This window comes from Thunnus thynnus, chromosome 17, assembly GCF_963924715.1.
Source record: "Thunnus thynnus chromosome 17, fThuThy2.1, whole genome shotgun sequence".
Taxonomy (NCBI): Eukaryota; Metazoa; Chordata; class Actinopteri; order Scombriformes; family Scombridae; genus Thunnus; species Thunnus thynnus.
In genome coordinates, this window is record NC_089533.1 from 23608693 (window position 1) to 23630030 (window position 21338).

The 21338-nt window shown below is 40.3% G+C and overlaps 2 protein-coding genes and 1 long non-coding RNA gene across 3 annotated transcripts; 1 reads left to right on the forward strand and 2 right to left on the reverse strand.

The window, feature by feature from the left end:
- Positions 1–420: 420 nt before the first annotated feature.
- On the reverse strand, positions 421–6515 carry ddx39ab (DEAD (Asp-Glu-Ala-Asp) box polypeptide 39Ab). Its single transcript, XM_067615713.1, has 10 exons — positions 6380–6515; positions 5024–5240; positions 4393–4520; positions 3500–3776; positions 3089–3207; positions 2866–2997; positions 2510–2619; positions 2168–2312; positions 1586–1733; positions 421–1157 (listed from the first exon to the last, which is right to left on the reverse strand). Exons 2-10 carry the CDS (start codon positions 5229–5231, stop codon positions 1141–1143), a joined length of 1284 nt encoding a protein of 427 aa, XP_067471814.1. The 5' UTR covers positions 5232–5240; positions 6380–6515; the 3' UTR covers positions 421–1140.
- Positions 6516–7096: 581 nt separating this feature from the next.
- On the reverse strand, positions 7097–12521 carry si:ch211-106h11.1 (volume-regulated anion channel subunit LRRC8D). Its single transcript, XM_067616506.1, has 5 exons — positions 12150–12521; positions 10933–11523; positions 10485–10735; positions 8846–9223; positions 7097–8700 (listed from the first exon to the last, which is right to left on the reverse strand). The coding sequence occupies exons 1-5, from the start codon at positions 12498–12500 to the stop codon at positions 7584–7586; spliced, it is 2688 nt and encodes an 895-aa protein (XP_067472607.1). The 5' UTR covers positions 12501–12521; the 3' UTR covers positions 7097–7583.
- Positions 12522–15541: 3020 nt separating this feature from the next.
- LOC137168561 (uncharacterized) lies at positions 15542–20625 on the forward strand. The gene is made up of 2 exons (XR_010924295.1): positions 15542–15623; positions 20102–20625. It is a non-coding gene; the product is annotated as an uncharacterized lncRNA (long non-coding RNA).
- The last annotated feature ends 713 nt before the right edge of the window (positions 20626–21338 follow it).

Here is a 21338-nt window from a genome sequence, read left to right on the forward strand (position 1 = left end):
CCCAATCTTAAGTCCACAGACATGCTAGCAGCTTTGTAAAACTGTACTTTGGCACAGCAGTGCTTGAACTAAATGTTATCAGCATGTTCACAGGCCATTTATCAGGTATAAGGTTTTGTCATTGTCACCATCTGAGTTTAGCGTGTTAACATGCTAATATTCACAAATTAGCACTACACAAAGTACAGCTGAGGCGGATGGCAATGTCTCCAGTTTTGCAGCTATTTGGTCATAAACCAAAGTACTGGACTAATTAAAGTTTTCAACCAATGATGGTGCTAGATGTAAAGTCAGGGGATCACACACAAACACATTAGAAACTTGTTCTCTGGGAGCCATGAAGGTCTGTATATTAATTTCATGGCAATTCATCCAATGGTTGGTTGCTTGTAGTGCAATATTCATTGACTTTTCCATACAAAGTTTTTGCTCATTTAATGGACACACATACAATTAATGTCATGTTTTTGTGTAGTTGTGTTTTACTTCAAAAACAAGATACCAACAGATACATGTTAAGCATCAATTATTTTATACAATGCGCTGATGACATACTTGTATCAAAACTTGCAAATTCACTACTAGGACTCTACTTGGTGACGTCATTTATTGGAGGCATTCAATTGGAAATTCAAACAAAGAGCTGCCATGTGATCTAAAATCCTGTCTTTACTTAAATGTCACTACATGACTACTTGATTACTTTGTAAAGATCAACTCTTCTGCATTGGGGGAAAAACAAAAACACAAAAACGTCCTATACAAAAACTAGTTTGAACATTTAAAAAAGGCTAAAAATCACTTTTACATGTTCCTCAGAACTACGTCTCTGAACGTTTCCCTGAAGCTCTGCTGGAGACTGAAATCAATGAAAATGGGGTAGAGACAATAGCCTCACAAGAGATCACAATAGTGAAATGGCATTTTATAAAAAGTTTTAATTTCATTGAGCAAAAACAGACAGTAAAAGACAAATTAAAATCAACCATAATACCCCCCGTCCCCAAAACTGACAATAAAAATAAATGTTTGGTGAACAAAGGGAACGAGCAGAGCTTTCAAATTAACAGTGAAGTACATCTATTTCCAACTATAAGACACAAGATCCATGGAAAGAAGACTTCTGCTTGGCTGGAGTACTCATCTGGACTGCTCAACTAGAGGGGGACAGAGGAGGAGAGACATGAGTCCATGTAAAAGATCACGATGAGCAACAGCTGAGCATACCAACTTATCACCAGCAGGTTAAACATGTAAGGGGGCAGTTTCCATTTGTCAAGAGCTGCACAGTTACATAGCAGCACCAACTGTTGTCTTGAGTTGCCAAAATGACCGTATGGGTTTATTACACCAGCTGATTATCTTGTATGGTAATCCAGAACTGGCAAGATGTCACTGGCTTCAAGGGCCCAGCAAAACACAAAACAACAACAATTAAGATAATATGTTGTTTTGATAGTAAAGTGCTTTGAATCCATTTAAAGCCGCAAATTACAATCATTCCAACAGGTCAGCCCAACAGGCTAACTTTATTAAGATCTTCAAGCAACACTACATTTCAACAGGCATTTGGAAATAGACTTACTGTAAGAGGAGATGTCAATCTCATCTGGCAGCTCAGCCACATTGACCTCAAAGCGGTCTTGCACGTCGTTCAGAATCTTGGCATCGGTCTCGTCAGACACAAAGGTTATAGCCAGGCCTTTGGTCCCAAACCTACCAGCACGGGCAACCTGACCAGGGCAGAGAAGGCATGAGTGAGTGAAATCTAAAAACACATGTACTAACATTTAATATAGTACACAATGACCAGCGTGCCACCATACTTCTTTTAAACCAATAAGCCTTTTTCACAGTAGACATCTCAACTTGTAATTGTAGGAAAAGCACAGCTGTTGCTAATACCACTAATGATGGACTCTGTTGTATTCAAGCGTCCCAGTAACTTATGACAGTGTGACAGTGAGCCAGCATGCACAATACCAGGACCCTGAAAATGAAGCAGCTAAATGGAATCCAGTCACCATTAACCTCATTAACACCTGTGCAGTGGTTTCCTAATGTGACATGTCAAAATATCTGCTGTGAAAAAGGACTATATCCCAGGACAGTCATATATTAAAAGAGAAAAACTAGAGCAGTCATCCCCCTCCTCTGTAGTTCTCACCCTGTGCAAATAGGTGTCAGAATCTTCTGGCATGTCATAGTTGAAGACGATATTGACTCGCTCAATGTCCATCCCTCGGCCAAAGAGGTTGGTGGCCACCAAGATCCGCCTTTGGAAGTCCTTGAATTGCTGATAGCGAGACAGTCTGTGGGGGGGAGAGCCAGAGAAAGGATTATCAACACAGCTGCTGTGGTCATTACTGAACTGCATTCCCTTTGAAGGCAATGATGTGTTGAGTTAACTGATAAAACCTCAAGCTCCATAAACATACTTCAGAGCTCAATAGAGCATATTCTATGAGAGTAGGTATGCAAGAGGAAGATGTCTGTATGTGAGGTTTACCTCTCCTCCTGAGCCATTCCCCTGTGGATGGCAATGGCAGGGAAATTTTGTTCCACCAGAAGCTGGGACAGAGCGATGCAGCGCTGAACTGACTTGACAAAGATCACCACCTAGAGGCAAAGCAAAGACATTAAAATACTGCTGCAGAGGCAGTATGGGCCAGCAACCTCAAGCTCTTCTGAAGGGAGTCCTTCAGATTGCAAATTAGAAGTTTCCAATTACAGTTTTAAATAATTTGAACGTCTAAAACAGATCGACATTTAGTTAGATGACAGACACCAAAAATTGCAAATAATTCAACATACCACGTCCTGCAGGGACAGTAATAACACCATGAAATAGCTCCATCAGTTTACCTGGTTGAACTCCAACACGTCAAGCAGGTCAAAGAGCTTGCGGTTCTTCTCGCTGTCCTTCAGCTTGCAGTAGTACTGTTGCAGGCCGTGGAGTGTGAGTTTGGTCTCGTCGTCCACAAATACTTCCATGGGCTGTACAGGGGATGACAGAGTGTTAGCCGGGCAGTTTCTAGTTAGAGTTGAAAGAACTTAAAGCAACAAAACAATTTAATTGTTCACTTACATCCTGCATGAATTTGCGGCAGACTGGTCGGATCTCTTTACTCAATGTTGCGCTGAACATCATGACCTGCTTCTCATGAGGTGTGATCCTGAAGATGTCCTGTACGTCACGTCTCATGTCTGTCACACAACAAGAGTTCAGAGACAGAAAAGGTCAGCAAAAAAGATGTTTCCTTCCTTTCCTTAACTAAATTTTTCGTCCAGGTACTGGAAATGCCAAGTTTCCTTACTTTTCTATATAGCTAAAAATATTAGTCAATTAATCAGTTCTATTTAGTTGCAGAGGTACAAATAACTATTGATAGATTCATTTTATATATGTTGTTTGGAGGATAGAAGCCTTCACCAAATACATCAAAGTATGTTAGAATTAGAACTGAGGAGAAAAGTCAGTTAACACATGACAACACACCTAGCTGCTCCAACATTTTGTCACACTCGTCCAGGACAAAATGCTTGACGTTCTTCAGAGTGAGGGTCTTGTTCCGAATGAGAGCGAGGATGCGGCCCGGCGTTCCGACGACGATGTGAGGGCAGTTCTTCTTCAAGACTTCCTCGTCCTTCTTGATAGCCAGGCCACCGAAGAACACTGCTGCTTTTACCGTGGGCATGTACTTGGAGAAACGCTCGTACTCTTTACTGATCTGGAAGGCCAGCTCTCGTGTGTGGCACATGACTAATACAGACACCTGTGGAGCAGACAAATGCAACGTGGGGTCAGACACTTTAGATTTCAACAATTTATTGCATCTTGATATGGTTTGAAGTAGCCAAAACACTACATTTTGATCCAACTGTCTTCCAATGCAAGAAATGCATGCAGGCACAAAATAATGCAAGCTGCAGGTTGTAAGCAATATACTGAAACTTCCAAAGGTTTGTGTACCTCTACATAAATAATACAGTATTGTGTAGTTTGCAATTTGTTGTAATTATTTTAATGAACAGCAATTATAACATGACTATTATTTGTGAAGGCCACTCGCATTTCATCACTGTTTACTAGATGCTTTTACTAAACAGTTAAATTAGTGGTAAATTACCCACCTTGAGCCTAATTTAACTTTTGTCGAAGCTTTTAATCACCATCATTTATCTTGCTAGTGAGGTTGAATGCCTAAAATATACTTACTTCCTTTAACTCAGCCTAACCCTTTATTTTATATGCAACTTAGTCTGGAAAGAACTTGGGCTTGTCCTTGATTGTAAGCCCAAGACCATCAGACAGCTCAATTTTTGTTTAATTTCTGACAATGCTTACTCAATTCAATGCATAGACCTTGTGTGTCGAGTTTATGTACTAACCTGTCCATCAACAGGTTCAATCTGTTGCAGTGTGGCCAGCACAAACACAGCTGTCTTGCCCATACCAGATTTGGCTTGGCAAAGGATGTCCATGCCCAGGATAGCTTGTGGGATGCACTCATGCTGGACTGAATTAAAAGAAAACAAAAAACACAAAGATTCAAGCAAGTGCATTCATGTTATTGGCAGTAGAGCAATTATTTGAAGCTATTGTTCAGAGCATGTGGAATGTGACAGTCAGGCTAGTATTTAACAGGACATGCAAAACCAGTCCACCTCCTGCCACACTGTTACTGTGTCTCACTGCAGTGGCTATGTCTTCTAAAGTGAGACAGAGTATGCACTTATAGCTCTGTCTTCTTAACTCAATCTGGCATACATGTTAAAAAAAAAAAAACACAGATGGAACAAGTAGAAATTCCTATATCCAGTGTCTAAGAGTAAGCATATTAAGACCTTCAGACTGCTGCAGTGATATGAATTGCCCAAGTTGGCTGCTAAGTTGTGTAGAAGAAGGACACAGTATTTATTAACATATTCAACCTAATAAAATTATCCAGAAACTACCCTACTGTTTGCCATATGTAGCGCATGTACAGTCAACCAGTGAGGAAAACCAAACGGCTCTCACCTTCAGACGGATGCTCGAAACCACAGTCGATGATGGCACGGAGCAGCTCTGGTTTAAGCAGAAAATCTCTGAAGCCAGAGCTGTGGATGGAAACGTAAGAACCCTTCACCTCCTTCTTGCCTGCGGGGGCTGCGCTCTCAGGGGCTCCTTGAGGCTCCTCGTCTTCTTCATAATCGAGCAGCTCATTATCAACGTCGTTCTCTGCCATTGTGTCTGTCTAGAAGAGAGAAAACACAAAGTTAGGTTATCCATTTGTTTCTGTGTCTTTGAAAGGCTCATCATGGCAGCAATCCCCCCTTACTAGTCAGAGTTCCGAGTTTAAAGACAGACTTTTATTTTATTATTTATTACATTGTCCATCACATCTGTTGTATTTCAGATTGATATTTTGCGTATGTGCTGCTGTTATCAAATGTATATACCTTGTGTAGATTATTCAGGTATCAATATATATTATATATATTGGTTGTTGTAACATTTTAATTTCCTTTTGGTATCTATCTATCGTATGTATTTATGTCTGGGGGCCTTTTAACTAAGCCCACCTGTTGTTGCCACTCTTTGTGCCAGGTCTCACCACACGTTTTCAGTACGTTTAGATACCGTGTTAGTGCAAAAATGAGAAGGGCTCCATGTTATCATATCAAGATGGATTCGAGATTTGACTTCATATAAAGTGTTACTTGCGCTGATATAAAGCCTACACTGTACATTCACAGTGCTGTGTGCTCTCCACAACCCCATTATAAGCTGTGAGGCCAGTGGGAGCGAAAGACCGGCGAATTTAGCATAAATCGAAAGCGCACATATTACATAGACTCAAAATAGAAGTCAGTACATTGTAAACAAAAAGTAACACATACAATATCATAGACATAACATAGATTAAACCTATACTTGGAGCTTAGTCGGCACTGTCGGATTAATTATTCACGTTAGCTTCAGAGCCGTTTACTACACTGGAAAGCCATTGTGTTGCATAACCATTGCTAACGTGGCAAGCTAACCTGCTATTCCGCTAACAAACCAGCCGAATTATACGAATAAAACAAACAGATAACATATACATAATTAGAAAGAATGGGTTAAGGACGGGGAAATCACAAGGGTACTCATTTAGTGAGTATTATCAGAAGGTTTGTTGCGTTGTCTAGGCTATCTAACGTTAATGCTATGCTACAAAACGCTAGCTAGCTCAATAGCTCCCTCAAGCAAACAATGAAGGATGCTAGTTCATTCTATGGCGGCTACTTTATAACTTTGGCACTATAAATAACAATTACGACTACCTAGACGCAAATCAAAGTCTTAAAAACTCTCTCAATCTTAAAACTCAAATTGATATTGTATTCTTACCGTTTCGGTGTTAGCTACGAGTCCAATAGATCAACACCGCATGGAGAGGCCTCAGTTGGTTTACGAGTAGCCGGAAGTCCCGTCTCCGTTGAAATGCGCTCACGTCATTGGTAGATTTGGAGGACCAAAGGCAAAGAGGGCCAGTGATTGGACAAAAGGTATGCCGCAGTCCACCGCAGTTCAAAGACGCGGGATACATCAGTGTGAGACTCTTTGTATGGAAGCCCATGAAGGACAAGAAAAAAAGAATACATAAATAATTAAATGTGCACAGGAATTAAAAGATAAATGTTTCCCCCCCCCAAAAAATCAAATAATTGGACACACTTTAATGATACTCCATATTCTTGCAACCTGTACCAATATTATTCCATTTGAAGCGATCTTTTCAGCTCAGATGGACAAGCCTTTCTTTCTTTTTTTTATTCTATAAATTTATAAAATTTTATACTTTATACAACTTTATTTATAAAATCCGGTACCCATCCTTGGACTGCATGGGCAAAGACTGGTTTCCACGCTGAGGGATGTAGCCTGTAAAAAGGACTTGTATATGTAGAAACCAATGTATCTAGTGTATGTTACTGGCAAAAAAGGTACCTATACACTGTTCATATGTTTAGAGACAACTTGGTAACTGTGACAAGAAGAATGACAAACAGCTACTTACTTAAACTTATTTGAATTAATTATTTTATTAGTGTTGTTTTTATTTTATACACAGTTTCTTCCTTCTTTCGAATAAATTTATTTTCTTCTTCAGCCGTGCAAGAAATATTACCTTTATAAATATTTTGTCCACTTCCTGTTACATACATTGCAGTGAACAGAATTATATCCCCATATCTGTTATTCAACTGTGTTTTAGCCCATTCAGTTCAAATAATTTATATGTTGTTATATGAATTGATATGCATTTGGTTTGTACATTCTTACCTTTTGACAAGCCACTGATTGACACTGATTTAAATGTGGTAAGAAAATCAATGTGCAGTATGTTTATTATGTGGTCTAAAATGTAAATGCAACAATACTCTTATGGTTGTTAAAGAGTCACATTAAAAGTACAAACAGTAAAACTACATTCTTAAAGAATAGCCAAAAGCATAACTCCTATTAAAAATAGAAACATTAAAATATCAGTATTATCAGTAAATAATGGTATTAGTGTAGGATACTGTTAGCAGCCAGATAGTCATTAGTCTTATATCTGTGATTCCAGAGCAGAGGAGAAGCTCCATTGTGTTGGCGAGAAGTATGGGAAACTGTCTGACTCTGGCCGGGAATGCCCCTCTGTGTGGGAGGGGGGGCAAGAATGGCTCAGAAAGTCCCTCACCTGGGGAGGCAAAGACAGAAACAGCCAGTCTTCCACCAGAAGACCACCTCCATGCAGCCCTGAGCAGCAGCCCAATTCAGCAGGCAGTTCCTCCAGACTGTTACTGCGCAAGTCCAACTTGCACAGCTGACTTAAAGCTGCAATCCCTCTTGGTAATGAACTTAGAGAGTTGTGAGCCACATTTAGGATGCGCAGCTCTGAACAGCTACTGAATAGTTCAGGGGGCAGACTCTCTAGTCTGTTCCCACTGAGGTCCAGCTCTGTAAGCAGCTGCAGTGCCTTTACCTCAGCAGGCAGCTCCTCTAGCAGGTTGCCAGCAAGCAGGAGCCTACGAAGGCGGCGAAGAGTGAAGAGCGCTGGGGTAAGGTTCTGGATCTGGTTGTTGGACAGGTCTAGCAGCTCCAGGCCTCGAAGCACACCAACACTGGCTGGCAGTGCCAGAACACGGTTATAAGCAAGTCTGAGGCAAGAAAGACGTCGCAGATGAGCCAAACTGAGCAGTTCTTCCAGAGTTCTCAGGTTATTATGCTGCAGGTCAAGTGTCCGCAGGTTGGTCAGAGCCAGCAAGGCAGAGGGCAATCGCTCTAGCTGGCAGTCCTGCAGCTGCAGCTCTGTCAGGTCGAACATCCGCTTCAGGCCTGTCATTACAAGCAGCCTGGTGCCTTCATTGTAGATCTCCAGCCTCACCAAGCTGTTGGCCACCTCACACAGCTCCCCGGGGATTCGCTGTAACATTCCTCGAATCACCAGCACACGGAGGTGACGTAATTGGCGGAGGCTCCCCAGTGCCCAGCTGCGACCCACCCCACCTTCACTGCTTAGGCGACCAGAGAGGTGGAGCTCATGCAGGTTGCGGAGGGAGAGGACCCAGCTGGGGATCTCTGACGCCTGAGTGAAGGTGAGGTGGAGTACTTCTAGACGTTCTTGGAGGACTCCAAGTGCACTAGGATCCACAGCTGCTGTACAGTGGTAGAGATGGAGCTCCCTATTGTAGGAATAACCAATTAAAAGACTAATTATATTTTGATTTTTTTATTATAACAAAATATCTAGGAACTGGAAATAACATTTAATTCAATGGGCATTTTTTAAAATGTGTAAAAGTCTGGCTTCACCACTGTACAACTCACCTGAGTGAGGTCATGTTGGATACCTGCACAGTAAACCTGGCATCTGTGATGAGCTCAAGTTTGAGGACCTGAAGTTGGCTGAGGGTGAAGAGGGCTGGAGGAAGGCGTGGGAGGGCCACCAGCTGCAGTCTGGAGCAGCCTTTTGCGTCCACACTAGTCATAGCACGCAGCTTCTCCTCCCCCCAGCGCCTCTCCAAGCTTTCCTCCAGCAGCCTGCTCTCACTGACAGGGGACAAAAAAACAGACAGACGCCGGGCCAGCAAAGGGTCATACTGGTCTAACATATGTAAAAGAAAGGCCAGGTCATTTCTAAGGTCAGGGACATCTCTCAGGGAGCACAACTCCTTCAGTGAGTGGAAGGAATACTGCCGTAGAGAGCTAAAGAGGGCACAGACCAAAAAAACAGAATGAGAAATATATCACACAGAATATATTGCAGCCCAGAACACAGAATTACACTCTAATCCTATTATAAGACCTTTGGCATGCTCAACCTCATGGGCATTATTCTGTTTAAAGGCCCTTAAAACAATAACAGCCTGTCTAGTCAAGAAATCTCAACTAATTATTAACCAACCTTTTCACATTTAGACTAGTTTATCTTGTTTAAACAACCAGATAAAATTATACACCCATAAGCCTATTCAACCCTATAACACTTGTATGTGCACATTCCCTCTCTCTCACTGTACATTTTGTATGTTTCTAGCCCATTGTTTACACTTAACGTCACTGCCGACAAATTTCAAAAGCTCAACATTCACTTCAGTAAAGTATGAAACTCAATGTCAAGGAGTTGAAACTTATTTGAGATTAGTAATCCATGGAACATAATGATTTTGTTATGTTATGGATATGGAGTAGTATGTAGTATGGAATGGAAACCAAAGGTAGGAAAACAAATTGTAATTGTAATGTAAGGTATTCATGAGGTTTGTGGTAAATGGGCTAAAATATTGGTATGGTTCTTAGATAACAATTAAAGATGCATTAATTGATATTTTTGGCCATATTAACATACTCAATAAAGTTTATATGGTGAACATCTTAGCAAACAATTACTACACAAAAATTAATTTATTCGTCCAGCTGACACAGAGCAACATTGGCATTTGTTTGAAGTCGTGTTTCTTGCCACTCTAGAAATGTAAGTCCAGTATTCACTCTCCTTTTAGCTCTCCACTAACTCCTGAAAGAAATATCTGGCTCATTAGGTGCTAAATGCTCCACTTTTACCAGTTGGTTGCTAAATTGGTCTTTCTGCTGTTGGGTTCTGAGCAGGTAGTGTGCAGTGGGTTTGTCAGGACTTTCTTGCTGAAAATGGCTGGAAATGATGTTGATATGAGCGGAGACACTGAATTAAAATAGCAAAGTTGCAGGCCGTAAAACTAACACAATGAGCTGAAAAATGCTAAAAAACTCCGTATAGCTGAGTGGAATGGCAGAATCAGGTGATAAATACACTACAAGCAATACCTTTCACATTACACATGGTCATTTTTTCCATTGTTGACATAAAAATATTAAGTGGTGCGGTTTTAAAGTTTATATCAAGATACACTGTTTTTAATGCATTGTCACAGCACCAACACATTTATCCTGCTCATTATACACAAATGCACTCATTGTGAGTCCTGACCTGTGCAAAATCCAACTGAGGGTGTATAAGTTCAGCATGCCATACAGCCCCAGTAAGGTCAAGTAGGCCACCAGCAGTTTGCGTAGAAGGGAGGAGAGCACATGGATACACTCAAAGGTAGTGTAGCCCACCAGGGCCTGCTCCTCAGGGTAACAGGTGTGGGTGAAGGAGAAGGAGCTGAGAAGAGGTATGGTGTAACTCACAATCAGCGTTACCATCAGCAATTTGAAAATCGTCTGAGCCAAGTAGACCTGCATAGATGAAAGAGGGCATGATGAATAATTTGACAACGTTCGATAAAAAAAAAATCCCTGTAATGTCACATCATAACACATTTTCATCTTTGAATAAGAAAATGTGAAAAGGAAAGGTCTCATCAATTAACCTAATAAACAAAGTAGATGATTTGATATATACAGCACATCTTTGGGGCTAGAGGATCTCTAACCTTATAGATGACAGCTGAGCTTTCGCAGTGAGATCGAAATTTCCTGACCCTTTCGAACAGTGCCCTGGCCTGTTCTCCATCACTTTTATCCAAACTGATTCCCTGCCTGGGACTGTCAACCATGAGTGAGGGCTTGGGAGAAGGGAAGTGCACCCTGGAGCCGAGGGATGTAGATGACATAGTGGAGTTACAGGAGAGTGTGGAAGGGCACGGGGAGGGAGGGGCGGCAGAGGATGTACTATCTGACCTCTTTAAAAGCGGGCTGTCCGTGCCCGAGTCTATGCTTGAACGTCTTGTGCGGGTCACTGGTGATGAGGATGAAGTTGAAGAGGTAGGAGGTTGAGGTGGGTGCCTCTCCTCCATCACCTCCTTCTCTTGGATGTTTTCCTGCTGGGCAGCATGGGACAGGGCCTGAGATGTCCAGGGTGACTCACTGCACTTTGCCAAGATTGCCAGGAAGTGCTCTATGCGGGCAGAGGTGTGGGGAAAATGGAGCCAGAAGGAGCCGCTGGCTACCAGCACTAGAGACTGCAGCAAGGCTATGTAGGGAAAGAAGCGGGAGCACAAAGGCAAAGCCTCATGGTAGCACACCTAGAAAGACAGACAGACGGATAGACACTTAAAACTGCAATCACAGATTTTTTGTTCACTTGGGGGCAGTGAAATAAGCTACAAACACAACATTGTGGTGAATGTATTAGCGAAAAGTTGCCTTTTTATACATGCTGCAAAAATTACAACATTATCATTCATTTGGAGTCATGCTTCTGGCCACCCAGCAAATGTCAGTCCAATATTCAGTCTACTTTTAATGCGGTTTTTGGTCTCCACCAAATCCTGGGAAAAATATTTGTTTTCTTAGCTGCTAAATGCTCCACTATATTCACCAGCTAGTTGCTAACTGTCTGTTATTTGGTGCTGTGTAGAGCTTTTTTGCCGAAAACATTTGCCTGCTGCAGCCAAAAACAATGCTAACTATAGAGCTATGAGAGTGAGTCAAACTAGAAAAGTTGAAGGCCGTAAAACCAAAACAGCGAGCTGAAAGTCGCTCCATAAAGCTGAGGGGAACTGCAGGGTCAGGTGGTTTAATATGAGCGAATACCTCATTTAAGAGATTTGACAGACAATATTATTATATTATTATTATATATAATTTTATTGGTTTCACCTGTTCTGTTGCATCATTTAAGAAGCAAGTTAAGCTAGTATTACAGTACCTGGCTAATGTAAACATACTGCTGGTAGACCAGGTGCGTGCGTCGACCCCGAGCTGTAGAATGAAGATTTGGGCTGATGTTGCGTGGAATTTGCGTTGGGGGCTTTGAAGATGGAATCAGTGCCACATCACTGCTAGTTGAGGACCTGTGATCACTAGTATTTGCAGTGACAAGAGGATCCAAGGGAATGCACACCACTCGGTCCCTGGACAGCTGCTCAGTACAGGCCAGAACAGATGCCATCAGCATCAGGACCACCAAGTAGTCCATGAAGACCTCCCACCATGGCTTCAACAATTTAGACCTGCTTTGATGCTGGTTCAGAGGCGCCAGCTCCGACAGGGAAAACATGGCAACCTCTGGGTCATACAGGGATGACTGCAAAAGTAATTGTGAGATGGTGAAGAAAGGTTTAGGCTACACACATAAACTAATGTTGTGACAGTAGAGGGTCAACAATGGAAGAAATATTTGATTTGCTGACCAAATACTGGTAGGTGCCATGTCACAATTACAATTTGTAACCCTATTTAAATATTATGGAGTTTCCACTTGTGGTAAGAGCTATCAAAATATGTGACCTATGGAGTCACCAGTTTTAAACAGAAATCAAATTACAGTATAACCACAGCCTGATCCAGGAAGATCCTGATCAGGTCACAGAATAAGAGGTAGCTGGTAAAGAATAAATAACAGTTTCAAGTGGACTAGAAAAGCTTGGTGTTTTAATAGAAATTCAATAAATTATGTATTTAAAATCTTAACATTACAAGATGAAGCTTTAAATAAGTCCATTTCAGCCTTTAAAGATCTTTTGATCAATGGTTGCACATTACTAGTAAACCAATTCAAAATAGTACAAACACCATCTGACAAAATGTCCATTGTTGGCAACATCTACTTAGTCTACTTCTTGGCAAAAGAACATGTTCAGCACTTAACAATTAAGTAATTTTTACAGCCAACGATCAACTTTCACCTACCTGGGTAAATAAGTTGTTTTCCTGTTTTCTCTGTTTCTCTTCTGATCAGCTCACAGCCGCCTTACAGAAACTTCATTCCGGTGCTGTCCGGTTCTGCCGTGAAAAACTCTTGAAACTTACAACAAACTCCTCCTCAGCTGGCCGACACACAGCTTTTCAACGGTTGCCATGGCAGCAGAGGATGTGTGGTTGAAAAATCTAATTCAGCACTAGAAGCCCGTTCATGACCCACCGGGGGCATGCCTGCACCCTTTAACTCCTTCAGAACTAACTTACTCTGAGCAAAACATCTGAGGGAATCACAAGAAAAAAGTATTATCAGAAAAATGTACTTAGATATCAATAGTAGATATACTTGCTATTCATTCAGAATGATCCTTTTTAGAATTTCAATGTTGCAGCTGCTTGAGGTGGAGCTTATTTTACTTTCTTTGTTTACTGCTGGGTAGTTTAATCTATAACATGGTATCATATTTTATAAGATGATCATGGGTTTTGTGTGTAAAATCCTAATATGGATTAACATAAATACTAACTACAGTAAATAGTAAAGGAAATGGAGCAAAAAATACACAAGTGCCCTCTGAAATGTGGTTACATAAAAGTATAAAGTAGCATAAAATGGAAACTCTTAACCTCAAGTAAAGTACCTTGAAGTTGTAAATAAGTTCTACAGTTCATTAGTAAATGTATTTTCCTCCACTCAGTCAGTCACACTCCATGATCTGCTAGCTGAAGGTGTCTAGCATTTTTTCACGTTTAAAATCAACTTCTATCAGTTACTTGGATAAAAGACTTTAAACCAACATTAACAGATTTTTGATATTTGCTGCTTAATTTAGTTTGGATCCCATTGCTCTCACCTCTTTCCTGTACAAGCTACACCACTATTGGGTACCCTACAGAGAGAAACTACAACACTGTATCCAGCAATATCCAGCAGGGGCTGCTGAAGTTACTGTGCTGTGAGTTACACAGCTGCACTTGACACCGGAGGCCTACTCCAGTTGATGTTGCAGCTCTCATCGCAGGCCTGCATTGTTTAAACCCAGACACGTTATCTGTTAATGTTGTTTGTTATAGACTGATGTTTGCTACTGTAGAGAAACCAGATTTGTTTTCTACAGAAGGTACTGACTCTGATGGCCAAGGAAAGTTCTTGCGTGTGTGTGTGTGTGTGTGTGTGTGTGTGTGTATATACACACAGGAGGGTCATATAAGTATACATGTAACTCAGTGTGTTGTTTCTTTGTATTCGGGCCAAGAAGAATCTGGAGCAAAGGCGCAAACTGACACTGTACCACAACGTGATCTACTATACACAGCTGGTTCACTGTGTCTGCAAGTGTGAAAATGAATGTATGTGTTTGTGATTGAGTGGGTTGGGGAGTGACAAACAGTATGTGTGAGTGAGATTCTCATTTACTGATGCCACAGCGAAAAATCACCAGATAAAGTGTGAAGGTGTAGTTGAGGGACACCTACAGAGCAGTATTTAACACCAGATAAACAGCTTCAGAAAACAGCACAGTGTGTTAGTGACAGCCTGACTGTATTCAGTGTTGTTTGTTGTGAGGCTGTTTGTGTGTCTCTGAATCTTTAAGTGTGTGCGTATGAAATCATTCACATGGCTTCCAAGTGTCCTGATTAGACCAGTGTAGCCTATTGTCCTCATTTCCCTGTTAACATCTAACCAAAGGGAGGCATACTGTACATAGTATTATACCTACGCTCAAATGAAGTAGAATTATTTTAATCTTCATTGCATATCTGTGCACATCTCACCATCTTTACTACTAACCTGATAGGATAATTTGTCATTTAATGATAATACTGATAAGTGTTAAACTTAGTTTTTTACTCCTGTTCGATAACCATAGTCATGTGTGTGCATGTTTACACCATTATGTATGAAACATTTTTTTAGGTGTAAAAAGTCAAGTCAAACTGTTATGTAACTCACTCAATCTCACTCTTTTATCTCCACAAGGGGGAGCTGCTTGGCATCATCAGACCACATGCCATCTGGCGCCACCCACTGGAAAGAAATGTAACTATAATGGTCCAGTGAAGTAGCCAGAGGTCTCAAATGCACAACTCAGGCTTCGTTCACATCACAGGCCTTAATGCTTAATTCAGATTTTTAGTCAGATCTGATCTTTTTGTGTTGATAGTTCACATTCATGTATGTAAGTCACATGTATCCAAAAACTGTTGAGGTCCTAAACTGTCACACATGTGTACAAGAATAACAATGATAATGTCATCTGTGCAAAAGTCAAATCATAAAAGTGGATGACATGGCTGTGGTAGCGTACATGTCCAGGAATATATGTTGTGGAGAAGCTTGTCTGTAAATGTCCAACAAATTTGAAACTTCATCATCTCTCTGTTGACCCCCATCATTGTTGTTGCTCTCTTCCATGTTTATTTTTACAGGACTGTGGGGCTCTGACACTGAGTGATGACTACAGGCAATATGCACGGAGAGGTGAGACATTATATAAACCGCATGAATTCTGATCTGACAATTCTGACAGCAGTCACATAGCCAGAGATCAGATATGAATCAGATCTAGGACCACATATACAAGTGGCCCAGATCTGATGTGAAAAAAATTGATTGATTTGGTTTGTTCACACTTCCGTGAAAAAAATTGTGCCACTTTTAGCATGTGATGTGAACATCGCCTCAGAGACAGGCAAAGTGAGGTTTGCTGTGTTAATGGTTCAATTTGTTTGTTAAAAAAGAGGTTTGTATTTTAATCATCTTATTTATCTTGTTACAATACTTACTTGCTATATGTATGTTGAAAGTTAACAAACCGAGTGGGCATCCTTGTCCTTTTACTGGTGTTTTGTACAATGCAACTACCGGGATGTAAGCATGGAAACAGTGGCCATGGAAATACAAAGCCTATTGTGCAAGTCTATTAATTGACAATCTGGCAGGGAACTGAAGGGGACAGGGTTATATACTGGGGAGTTAATTGTGAGCAGGTATGCAGGTGTGTGTGGAGGGTTAGGCCCTGAAATAACAGGGTTAGGAAACATGATGATGTTCAAAAATAAGTTTTGACCTTGGAAATGGCAGTTGAGAAAACAACATTTAGTCCATTTAATTTTGTAATCTTTAAGAGCACATTTATGTCCACCATCTTATGCGAAACTAATTTTGGTTTTTGTATCTGTTTCTGGGAAATATGTCTTTAAAATTAGACAGCGGGGCTGTGGTGTGGTAAGCTAAACATTACAAGGGGCAGATATCCTATCAACACCCTTTCAGAGTTCTGCTGCAAAAAGGCCTGCGGCTTCACACCTCACTTACTATACACACACACACACACACAAACACCCCCCCCACACACACACTCACATTCACACAGCCATGCCCTTCAGCAGGCATGTTATGGGTGGGGTTGTGTTATGTGACAAGGTTCACACGTCCATGCCTTGAAAAAACATCACAAGATTGCTAAAGACCTCAGCACAACAAATAGTTACAATATTCAAACCTGCAATAACTGATTTTTTGGCCACTTGGGGGCAGTGTAAACAAGTTGTGAAAACAACATCGAGCTTTTATGGTGAACTTGTTAAAGTTACACATCTAGCACCTACAAAGCAACTTTATCATTAATTTGGAGTCATGCTTCTGGCCACCTGGCAAATGTCAGTCCAATGTTCACTCTCTTTTAGCTCTGCTTTTGTTCTCTACCAACTCCTCGGGGATGATGTAGCTGATAAATGCTCGACTATGTTCACCTGCTAGTTGCTAACTGTGTCTATCTGCTATGAGAGGGGTGAGAGTAAACTAAAACAGGTTTTTTGGGGGGCTTAGTTAGTTTTGCTTTGCGTTTAGTTGTAGTTAGTGTCCATCTTGTTTACCCTTTGTGTGTTATTTGATTGGACCAAGTCACTCTATATATGTTCCCTCATGTGTCATTGTGTTAGGTGTGTTTGTTCAGTTAACACCTTATTTAGTTGTTACATTGAGTATTATTGTATTTTGTTGACCTCTTTCATAGGCCTAGTTATCAAATTCTTGGTTAATAATGTTTTCGCATTTTTTTATGTAAATCTACAACTCCTGTATCCTCATTGCCTCACTGCTTGGTCCCTAACATCCTACCACAAAGATGTTGAGGTAAATTGCAGAGTTAGTTGTTCATGGTAAAAAGTAATCTATACTGAATGTGTTTTGAATCTTGTACAAACACTGTTTCCAGATATTGCTGACTTTGATGATCCTTTGACTCCACTGGGGCCACTATGATGTCGGTATTTTTGGTTTTTGGTGAAATGTCTCAACAAATATTGGATATATTCCATGAAATTTGGTACAGACATTCATTTTCCCCATGAAATAAATTGTAATAACTATGGTAATGACTTTGCATCCTGGTCCATCATCGCGCACGTGAAAATCTTTATTTTTTAAATTTTTACTACTTTTTCTTTACCTTGCTTTATGACCAAATACCAACAAAACTAATGACATTCAGCTTCAGCTGTACTTTGTGTTTTGTGCTGATTGGCAAATGTTAGCTAACATGCTAAAGTAAGATGGTGAACATGTTAAACATACTAAACATGCCTACTAAACAAGCATGTTAGCATTATCACTTTGACCATGTTAGCATGCTGATATTAGCATTTAGTTCAAAACACTGCTGTGCCTTACAGCCTCACAGACCTGCTATCATGGCAGTAAAGTGTAAAAGTACTATTTATTATTATAGTTATTCTAAATGAGGGCATCTGTCTTGACATCAAGGTGAATATTGAAGGCTCCAACGATTACAGTATGTATTTAAATACCAGTATATATTTATGTACTCATTTGATTTGTGGTTATGTAGGCTTTCTGTATGTATACCACCACCAGTTTTGAAGATGTACATGAATGGGTACTTTCAGGCACTGGCTGCCTTGGGTACCATGTCATCTTGCAGTTCTCACACCCCCTTACCTTGCTGTAACCCTGCATTGTCAGAGTGATACAAATTTCATCAGAGAGTTAGCTGCATGTGTGGGAGTGGGGATGCCCACTTGCTGACTGAATTTTAGAAGTTGTCATCATCAATATCACACCATCACCATCATTTACATTATTCTCCTTACATGGTGATGTGACAGTTGTAGTTGAGCATATTTATGCAACAAATGTATTTTCATAGACACCATGGGAAAAGCGCTTAAGCACATCAACAAAATGCTTTGCTTCAGTTACTTCTTTGATGGAAAACCACAATTTGGTTTTAATCTGAATCTGTGATGTTTTCAATCTGACAGCAATTGATTGAAAGGAGTAGGAGGATGTGATAAGCCGTAACATAGAAAGAAAAATACCTCAGCAAAATATTTGTTTCCTGTTCAGTGGGAGGCTCAGGGCTGCTTGAGAGTGTTGCAGGTTTACTTTTGTACATGACCCTGTGACATAGTGTGATATTAAGAGAGACAATCCACTGTTCCTATGGTTATAGTAAATATACATTTATTGTTGTTTATACATCCTTTATATTATATATAGGATCACACACACACACACACACACACACACACACACACACACACACACACACACACACACACAAATATACATGTTAATCTATTTTGCCATCACCACTTCCTCTGTTTTGTTATACATTGTTTACTTTTCTTAAATCTAATTATTACTAAATTAAGCACGCATTTAGCATATCTATTTCCGTACAGAATAGTAACATTAACATTAAATGTCAAAACCTCTGTAAGCTCACTTCTGATTTCCTGTCCCTCATCTAAAAAGGAAAAGAAACCCCTGTACTGTCCGTATCTTTCATTCTACTGCTGCCAACCAAAGTGAGAGAAAGTTGAAAAGGTTTGAGGAAATGAGTGTCAAGTGGGTGGGTGGGGGTGAACTAGTGAACAGAAAGATAGAGAAGCTGTTGGCCGTGAGAAAGTGGCACAGTGCTTCTTTCGTCAAATCCCCTGACTGAAACCACTGTAGGCCACCAGCCGCAGCAGCTACACAGATAAACACCAAAAAGCTGAGACTGTGACCTGACCCCGAGACTATCCTGAGAATGTAGTGTTTCTCTTTCTGTACTCATTTTGGATGACAACTCATTTGATGTAATGATGTCATTTAATATATTTCAAAACTCCTCATAGTCACAGGCACATTGAGAAAGTACATGGATAGGTACTTAATAAGATTCTCATACAAACATCAGTCACCTAGATGTTACATATATGACATCTCATATTTGTTGTGGAGTTTTTAGGACCGTCTAAATGTAATTTTATATAAAACATTTTAACACATTGTACACCACTATTGTGCTTCTACATTGTGATGGTATCTATATACACATGTGCATATGCTATCTCAGTTGCTGCCATGTTAAAACCACTTTACATAGAGATCTGTGATGAGTTATATGAGGATGGACGAAAATCTTGCACAGCTTTTCTTAAATTTTCTCTCTGTTACAGTTTTTATTTTGAATCATGCTTTTACTTTTCTACTTTACCTGGCAATATCTTCTTGCATTACTAGTCAGTTCAACATGGACTTAAAGAATAAATATATCTTGATGTGTAAAATTTGTGGAGTGCCCCTTGAAAGAGCTAGGGTCATTAAACACCTGTGTAGTCTATTGTTAGCAAAAATCTTTTATTTGAAAGTCAACTGTTAATTGCTGTTTTGATAACTGATATAAAACTGAAACTGAAAATATTTTTGGTGGATTTCTTAAAAATTTTAAAACCAAAGGGAAATATTCTCAGTTAGAATTAGCGTGGGTGCATGAGTATTTTCAACATATCCGGTAAACTGTATCACACATGTATCACATTCCTCCTACATACTTACCATACAATAGTAAGATACATAACATTGTAAATGAACATCAAAAACAATGCAATAGGAAAATGAACTTTTGACTAGATTTGCACTCTCTTCTTCCCTCCCTCCTCCCCAAGGTTCAGGTTCCTAGAAAGGCAGTTTTCTACCACCACCAGGGGAACAAGAAGTCCATGAACCCCCCAAAACACATGAGACATAAACCCACTGAACCCACCAGCCCATCTCAGCTCCCTGCATTCCTCTCGTCTGCTTTCGCTGACAGCCCCTGGGAGAAGGTTGCAAGCCCCCCACCACATCAACCACAGTGCTCTGACATGCCTCTCTTCATGCACATCAAGGCAAAACTCAGCTCCATCATATGCTGTTCACACCAGGAGTCAAATGAGATGTGTGCAGAAATACAGCCACATTGAGAGATGCTTTGGTCTCAGTTCATATACAGCCCTTGATGACTTGATTTCAATCTGAGGTCATATTATTCAGACCTGAATGTTTTAATGGTTTCAGCAGAGAAGCATTTGATTAATAGATCTTTCTCATGAGTGAGGAAAACTGTTTTTTTCAGTGTTTCTTGACACTATGGTGCTATTGCTTTGTCAAAAAATGGTAGCTTTATTAATCAAATAAAGGGTTGTATGGATTTCTGTATTTGATGATGTTGTGTTGCTGCTTTACAGTGTCTGTAACTGGGTAGATAAAATATTTTAAGTAGAAATTCCCTTTTTTAATTTTGATTTTTCCATTAGAGTAGTGTAACTATGTATTATTAATGTAGGATATTTACTTTTATGGCTGCAATCACTCCAGTCAGGGACGGTGTCAGTTTATTCCAGCGAGAGAGGTTGTCTTGTGTGATTTTCAGCAATACTGTGAAATTCAAAGGAAGTATATCTAGATTATATAAGATGTATGAATTTGTACTTTTTCTAAGTAATTTTGATAGGAATAGTCTGAACCGTACCATCCAAACAAGGCTCATATGTTTAAAAACTGGTAGTATTTCAGATTTTGACCAATGGAGAGCAACCAAAGATACAGCCCAAGTTATATACTGCAGCAGATCACAGCCCTGACTAAGCAAACTTTGGGGTTTGTTAGCTAAAGGAGTATGTCATCTGCATATAGACTCATATAGACCCAACCAGATATGCCTTTTTCCTGATTAATGGAGCCTGCAAGTGCTACGGAATGTGTTCCTCAGCCTTGGCACTGATTCTACAAGTCTCTGAACTGTACTGGAAGCATGCACACTATTCTTCCAAAAGATATTCCCTCATTTGGTGTTTAGATGATGGTGGTGGAGAGTGCTGTCTAACACGTCAGTCCAAAATCTCCCATAGGTGTTCAATTGGG